Below are 8,765 nucleotides of genomic sequence, written 5' to 3' on the forward strand. Positions count from 1 at the left end.
GAACATTCTAAAAACAAGTAAATGTTAATTTACATATTCAATAATTTGTATAACACTGTGACTAGTAACATTTTAGGATATCTGTAACACTTCCTTACTACCTTAGCATATCTAAATACATATGCACATCTTAAAACTTATTTTGGTAAAATATTTCATCAAATTAAAACAAGAAAAAGCAATACAATTACAAAAAAGTTTACTTTTTTAAAAATAAAATAAAGTGTAATATCTATTAACATTAGTAATAAACATACAAATGATATTAAAAAAGCAGTAGTAATGCCTTAAAAAATAGTATTATTATTTTTATGGAAACAGCATTCATCAAGCACATTTTCTTGCACATCCTCCCATTTTAAGCTATTACAATTGTCTAATCATGGGCAGTGCAGTATTAATAGCATTAAAAACGTATATGTTTTTTAAGCATTTTATTAGTAAATGGAATGTTTTACTTTTGTTACAGTAACACCACTAGTATACCTTATTGTGGTATTTTTGCAACACCGCTAGTATACTTTAGTGGAGTATTTTTACAACACCACTAGTATATAGCTTATTAAAGTATTTTTCTGTGTTAAATAAAATCTGCCAATTTGAAAGATTTCTATTTTTTATCACATCACAGACTTTGCTTTAAAGCACTTTTTTCTTTCTCTTAAAGTTGAAACATTTTATTTAAGTAACTATTTTTATCATTTTCTAAGTTCATACAGAATCCATTCTCCCTATTAGAAAAATTAAGTCAAATCAAAGTTCTCTTCAATGTTCAGAGAGGTCTTACCTAATACCATAGGCAAAGAAAGTCAGTTTTGTTTGTTATAATGCATGTAGCTTGACATGTTGACTCTTGTAAAATGTAAATCTTTGATTTTTGGATTTGTTGCTGTTTGTTTTTGTTTTCTGTAAATAGGTGACTCTGCCATTTTAACAGACATGTAATTACTTCAAAATGATTTTCTTTATGCAGTGTTCTCTTTGTTTTACATTCCTTAAAAATATATATGTTTATTTATTTGTGATGCCAGTAAGTGTGACTTAGGTTTGTACTATGTAAATTATGCTTGCACGTTTCATAGATAATTAGATCAGAGCTCCAGTTTTAACTGATTTAATATATTTATATAAAACATTGTTATCTTGTTATTAAGGTATTTCATCTGTATCAAGAAAAAATATTGTATCAATAAGTAGAACAGAAAACTACAAACTGCATGTGCTGTGGAATGAAAGTGTCTCATAACTATATAAATCATAGCTAATTAGGGCAGATCTGCCCAACAATAATTCTGAGTGCCAGAGTAACCATACCTTCTACCTTCTATCAGTGCTTTTACAGCTTACTAAATAAGGGATAAGAGGAAGTGAAACAAATATATAAGAAAGCTTAGCAGAAATGAAGACAGAATTATTGATAAAATATGTGATCATTTTTGTTACTGACAAGTTATCATTTCCATTGCATGTATATCCCACCAATAAAACTAGATTTTTAATATATTTCCCACTGCTCATAACTTTTGAGTCCAGTTGCACTAGTGCATTCACATATTCCTCTGATCTGGATTAATCTGGAGATTTGAATATATTGTAGAACTACATTTAATATGGACGCTTAAAGTGTGCCTGCAAGCCTAGTTACTCTGCCAGCATTATCCACTAATGCACAAAATGCACTTAATACATTGTATAGCAGAAGGAATACAAAGTAACGAAAACTGACGGATAAGCACCCAGTCCATAACAAGGTGATAAGTGCAGTGAGGTTGATTTCATCCGAATTCAGCTTTGTTGGTGGCTGTGGGCATTATTTAAAGGTTAAGATAACAAATTGGTGCAATATACCTTCGTTTTTACAATTGCTTCAGCCTGTCAGATCCTACAGCAGTCCTTCTCTGTCCACTTTTACTGAACTACTTCCCCTGTCCTGGAGGGCTGAAATATTTAAATGTCTGTGGTCCTTGGTTTCAGTGACTGACAGAACAAAGTTACTGTACTTCTTTTCCTGCTTTGCAATTACATTTTGTAATATTAAAATGGTAAGAAAAAAAATGAGTGCCAAGTGCTTTGTGAAATATTTTGCAGTGCAGTTAGCCATTCGTTTTGTCTTGTGATTGAGCACTTAGGATTTGCCACTGTTATACCCACTGTTACTTGGGAAGCCTTGTCTGAACTGCTGTTAAGGTGAGATTTGAAGGGACAGCATTCGATAGCTTGCAGGTCGCACAAGCACACACAAATCTCCGTGGAAAAATGAACCGCTGATACTGCTGATCGTCAGGTGAGAAGGTAAAATATTTTGTGGCTATAATGCCTTCAGGATGAGAAAGTGAGCTATGAGTGAGTAAGACAGTTGCTGGGGTAGTGAGTAAAGGCAGTCCTGTAAGGAGCATCGTGTGACCCGAGTCACTGAGCTCTGCCAACGCTCTTCTCATTTCCCGCAGGGAGCTGTTCAGAAGTAAAATATAATTCCTGGCTAAGAGCAGTGTAGCCATTTTGGAGAGTTTCCTCCCTGGTAAATTCTGGTAATGTACTGTTGTCGAATAGGGTCCAATCACATCTCGGAGGGCATCCATGGCCAGGTTTAGATCCTGCATCCTCTTCCTCTCTCTGCTATTAATCTTCCTCCGTTGTTCCTGCTGTTGATCTTCTGTGAGGATGTTTTTGCTTCTGATACTTCCTTGAATGTTCACATGAGAAACTGAGACTTCTTTAGGATTCTTTGAACAAGAGGGTTGCTCCTTGTAATATGCAGTTTGTGGAAGCATCTGACACACGTGTGAGGTAAGTATAAGTTCTGTGTGACCTGACTGCAAATTTAATCTGTTGTTCATGGCTTAAATGATTATTTTACAGTTTAAAAGCCTTCATGGTATTATAACACTATTTAAACTGACAATGGCCGCAGAACAGTCTAAATTAGAACACTTTCCCTTTTGTTGCTGATTTTTTTCTATCTTTTTTTTCCAGAAATAATGCTGCCTTTTTTATTTGGCAGTACTTTGGAATTATAACAGAGATATGTTGACTTGCACTAACTTCATTAGACTTTGACTAAATCCACTGCTCTAAACTGCTTCAGAGAGGTGACAGCTGTAGCCACTCTAGAGGATAACCGCAAGGCCTGCTCCCAGGGTCAGGTTACAAAATCTGCTGCATTTTTGAGTAACCCCTCCTTGTGGTACAAGTATAGCTGTCCTTTTCTGTGACATCATATGTTGGCCTTGTTTACTATACTAGTGAGACAGTCATATTATTATTAGCCCCACCCTAACAACCCCTTGGAGAATAAGCCCTCTGTTCCAAATAGCCAGAAACTAAGAAGTGCTGCAAATAGAAACAGGGGAAAGCAAAGCATATTGTTGAGACAGCAAGTAAAAAGCATGCTTTCTTAGCAAAGTCCAGTGATTTCAGCTTCCTACCTGTTTAAGTAGTGTAAATGCTTCTCTGTGCCATATGAATTTATTTATTCAGAAACTGTTGTTCACGACAAGCAGAAAGGTCAAAGCTAGGAACACATGGAAATGAGATGATGTGTTCAGGGACACAAAGAACAGTTGTGAGGGTCAAACACATTTATTTGAATTTCAGCCTTTGGCCTCCTATGCAATAATGCCCTGTAAGTCTCTTTATTGAATTAAGACCTTTAATGATCACTCTGTTACTTGTTCCACAGTGGATTTGCTATGTCTCCATTCTCTTTATGTTAGAGCAAAAAGGATCCAGATGCTCAGAGAAACACACTGTTGTTATAAATATAGGTGCAACCCTTTACAACCTCCTCATATAAACAAGTCACAAGAAACCTGCAGCAAAATGATCCTATGACAAAATCAGCCTTGAAATAGTGAAAAAAGTAAATGGATTCATATGCTCTTACTATGTTATGAATATGTATTTACTACTTACATGTGTATATATGTATGATTCCTGGTATTTAAATTGATGAGTAGAAACTATAATTGTAGAAACACAAATTTTATTGTGATGTACTGTGGCATTAAGTGAGCCTAGTACATGTTTAAAGACATTCTCATACATCAGAAAATGTACCCGTGGCCAAGTTATGAAAAGAACTAGATGCATGCTGGCGTCTGTGTAGAAGAGAGTGCCAAGCTAAAACTGAGGGCATTCTGTCACAAATGCTTTTCTTTCTGTGTTTTCAAGCCTAATGTGACTATTATTCATACAATATTAATGAAATTTGCTTACTGTGTGCAAGGGAACGTACAAAGTACCAAGTGCCGTTTAAACCTCGCTGTATATCATCATTCCTGTCATTTCTGCTTTATTCTCCTTTATTCATTCGCACTATTTTTTTTGTTATTAAGATATTATATCTTTGTATGGCTATACTGCCTTCTTCGCTTCCCCATGCACCATGCAGGTGCTATGCTCTGATGATTTTATGACTGTGCACAGTTGCTGAACTGCTTATTAATCTGACTCCCACCAAAAGAACTGCAGAGCACAGAATTTATACTGTGGAAAAGGAAGACAGGAAGGAATGACATTAATTGCTGGTGTTTCTTCCTATCACATTTACTTTCTTCCATGCTGCTCCATTTATTCAATTCTACATTTACAAGATGAGGAGTTAAAACAGGTCAACATATTTTCTGTTTAGGCCTCACTCCATCAGATACACAGTAGAATCCCAAAAGAATTCAAGGAAGTACACATGTAGTTAGTTATTTTACTCATTTTACTGCAGAAATGAGTAACACTACACCACATGGTACATAGAAGTATATACAGTATTAAAGACAGGTGTATAAAAACACACACACCCTTGGAGATTTTTCTAGAGTATTAATTTTATTTTCACCAATGTTTTACTTCTCATTTAACATCATTCATCAGTGATCACATTAGTTATATGACTGCATTTAACTTAATTAATCTTCATAAATGCAAAAATAGGCCATTCTAATTTTTCTGTAAAACATCCCACATAAATGCTTGCACTAAATCAATAAATCTGGTTTCAGTGTTTACATTAAGAAGCAAGTTTTGATTTCTTATTTTTTTTTCTAGAAAATTACTCTCCTGTATTTCCATTTCTTAGTCATTTTTTTATCTGTAAAATCACAGACATCCGAAATCCTCTAGTTTTACATTATATATATATATATATATATTTATATACAGTATGTGTGTGTATGTGTGTGTGTGTGTGTGTGTGTGTGTGTGTATGTGTGTGTGTGCGCTTGCACTCAGGAAAGCTTCTCTTTGGTTTCATATAGTTACCCTTATGTTGAATTTTTCAGAATAACATGCACAGGAAATAGAATGTAAGTGCAATTGCATCTCATAAATACATGCAATTTTAAATAGTACGTTATTAGCTCTCATTAGCAGTCAGCTCACACTACATGTGGATGTCTTATGTTTAGAAACCCTATGCATCCCACTGAGTAATGGTATTATTTTATTTATGGTGGACACAGCTAGATGTCAAACAAAAATGGCTTCTGACCATGAAGTCACTCATATTCTTTCTTCTCAACAAATGCTTGTATTGTCACTCAGCACTTTACACAGGGTGAGGTCAGCTATTACAATGTCTCAGTTTCTGCAAAATACATCCTTTAATTTTTATAAGGTCTGATACAATGCCAGGTTGTCAGATTCATGCATTTTCTTTTCATCAGATTCCTTTGCAGGTATACTGTCTCGTGTTTTCTACGTTAATGTTTTCCATGTGTATCCACAAGTTATTCTTGGATATAAATTTTGGATCAATAAAGTAAGACCACACCACTCTGGGGTTTATATTTTTGTTTGGTATTCCTGTTGGCAATAATACTCTGTTTTCCCATCATATATATATATATATATATATATATATATATATATATATATATATATATATATATATATATATATATATATATATATATATATATATATATATATATATACATGGTTTCACTTCATAATGTCGAAAGCTCATAACATCTAATTGCAAAACAACAGCATGACCAAATGATCGAAAATTCAAAACATCTAAAACTCATGACATCGAATCTCACAACATCGAAAATGTATAAAATTGAGTAGTGTATCAAACGTGTAAATGTTATAGTTTATTCTGTTAATCTGTATATAGTGTTTATTATGCCACTCTGTATGTGTGTTTAGGCCATACAGGCAGTGATTTAGACATTATATGTACATTCTTTTTGCTGACCGCAATACAGTGGGGTTAGGAAATTAACTTTTTCCCACTGTAGTGCAATCTCAGAGTTGGTATATTTAATTTACGGAGGGGGTGGGGGCAGAGCTCTCCACTTGGGGGGTGCAGCCCCCCTGCAGAAACGTAGTAAAAAGTGTGTGTAATGTTATTTATATTTGCTTTGTAGTTTTTGATGTTGTGAGATTCGATGTTATGAGTTTTAGATGTTTTGAATTTTCGATCATTTGGTCTCGCTGTTTTGCAATTAGATGTTATGAGCTTTCGATGTTATGAAGTGGAACTATATATATATATATATATATATATATATATATATATATATATATATATATATATATCATCTTTCGGCTGTTCCCGTTAGGGGTTACCACAGCAGATCATCTGTTTCCATTACTTCCTGTCCTCTGCATCTTGCTCTGTCACACCAACCACCTGCATGTCCTCTCTCACCACATCCATAAACCTTATCTTAGGCCTTCCTCTTTTCCGGTTACCTGGTAGCTTCATAATTAGCATCCTTTTCCCAATATACTCAGCATCCCTCTTCAGCACATGTCCAAACCAACGTAATCTTGCCTCTCTGGCTTTGTCTCCAAACCTTCCAACCTGGGCTGACCCTCTAATATACTTATTCCTAATCCTGTCCACCCTCGTCATACCCAGTGCAGATCTTAACATCTTTAACTCTGTCACATCAAGCTCTAACTCCTGCCTTTTTGTCAATGCCACTGTCTCCAACCCATATAACATAGCTGGTGTCACTACCCTCTTGTAGACCTTCCCTTTCACTCTTACTGGTACTCGTCTGTCACAAATCACTCCTGACACTCTTCTCCATCCACTCCATCCTGCCTGTACTCTCTTTAACCTCTCTTCCACACTCACCATTATTCTGAACTATTGATCCCAAGTATTTAAACTCATCCACCTTCGCCACCTCTACTCCTTGCATCCTCACCATTCCTCTATCCTCCCTCTCATTCACACACATATATTCTGTCTTAGTCCTACTGACCTTCATTCCTCTTCTCTCTAGAGCATATCTCCATCTCTCCAGGGTCTTCTCCACATGTTCCCTACTCTCACTACAGATCACAATGTCATCTGCAAACATCATAGTCCATGGGGACTCCTGTCTGATCTCGTCTGTCAACCTGTCCATCACCATTGCAAATAAGAAAGGGCTCAGAGCTGATCCTTGATGTAATCCTACCTCCACCTTAAATGCATCTGTCACTCCCACAGCAGACCTCACCGCTGTCACATTACCCTCGTGCATATCCTGTACCACTCTTACATACTTCTCTGACACTCCCGGCTTCCTCGTACAATACCACAGCTCCTCTCTAGGCACCCTGTCATATGCTTTCTCTAAGTCTACAAAAACACAATGCAACTCCTTCTGACCTTCTCTATACTTCTCCATCAACACTCTCAGAGTAAACATTGCATCTGTAGTGCTCTTCCCTAGCATGAAACCATACTGCTGATCACTAATCATCACGTCCCTTCTTAACCTAGCTTCCACTACTCTTTCCCATAACTTCATGCTGGGACTGATCAATTTAATCCCGCTGTAGTTACTACAGCACTGCACATCACCCTTATTCTTAAAAATTGGTACCAAAAAACTTTTTCTCCATTCCTCAGGCATCCTCTCACTTTCCAAAATTTCATTAAACAATCTGGTTAAAAACTTCACTGCCATTTTACCTAAACACCTCCATGCTTCCACAGGTATGTCATCTGGACCAACAGCCTTTCCATTCTTCATCCTCTTCATAGCTATCCTTACTTCCTCCTTGCTAATCCATTGTACTTCATGATTCACTATCCCTACATCATCCAGCCTTCTCTCCCTCTCATTCTCTTCATTCATCAACCCCTCAAAGTACTCTTTCCATCTGCTCAATGCACTCTCCTCGCTTGCGAGTATGTTTCCCTCATTAACCTTTATCACCCTTACCTGCTGCACATCTTTCCTAGCTCGGTCCCTCTGTCTAGCCAATTGGTACAGGTCCTTTTCTCCCTCCTTAGTGTCCAACCTTTCATACAACTCTTCATATGCCTTATCCTTAGCCTTCGCCACCTCTCTCTTTGCCATGCACCTCATCTCCTTATACTCCTGAATACTTTCTTCATCTCTCTGCTAATCCCACTTCTTTTTTGCCAACCTCTTTCTCTGTATATATATATATATATATATATATATATATATATATATATACAGTATTAAAGACAGGTATATAAAAACACACACACACACCCTTGGAGATTTTTCTAGAGTATTAATTTTATTTTCACCAATGTTTTACTTCTCATTTAACATCATTCATCAATGATCACATTAGTTATGACTGTATTTAACTTAATTAATCTTCATAAATGCAAAAACAGACCATTCTAATTTTTCTGTAAAACATCCCACATAAATGCTTGCACTAAATCGATAAATCTGGTTTCAGTGTTTACATTAAGAAGCAAGGTTTGATTTCTTATTTTTTTTCTAGAAAATTACTCTCCTGTATTTCCATTTCTTAGTCATTTTTTTATCTTTACAATC

At 35.8% G+C, this 8,765-nt stretch overlaps 1 protein-coding gene across 1 annotated transcript; it reads right to left on the minus strand.

The window, feature by feature from the left end:
- Positions 1 to 211: 211 nt before the first annotated feature.
- On the minus strand, positions 212 to 3,147 carry OLIG1 (oligodendrocyte transcription factor 1). Its single transcript, XM_044071443.1, has one exon. The coding sequence runs from the start codon at positions 2,835 to 2,837 to the stop codon at positions 2,154 to 2,156; it is 684 nt and encodes a 227-aa protein (XP_043927378.1). The 5' UTR covers positions 2,838 to 3,147; the 3' UTR covers positions 212 to 2,153.
- Between the last annotated feature and the right edge of the window lie 5,618 nt (positions 3,148 to 8,765).

The sequence above is a fragment of the Protopterus annectens genome, chromosome 5.part0 (genome assembly GCF_019279795.1).
Source record: "Protopterus annectens isolate FY-2018-M chromosome 5.part0, PAN1.0, whole genome shotgun sequence".
Lineage (NCBI taxonomy): Eukaryota > Metazoa > Chordata > Ceratodontiformes > Protopteridae > Protopterus > Protopterus annectens.

What these genes read in the sequence shown, in the direction of transcription:
- OLIG1 (XM_044071443.1), bottom strand. Translation starts at nt 2,837, where the DNA reads ATGAACAACAGATTAAATTTGCAGTCAGGTCACACAGAACTTATACTT.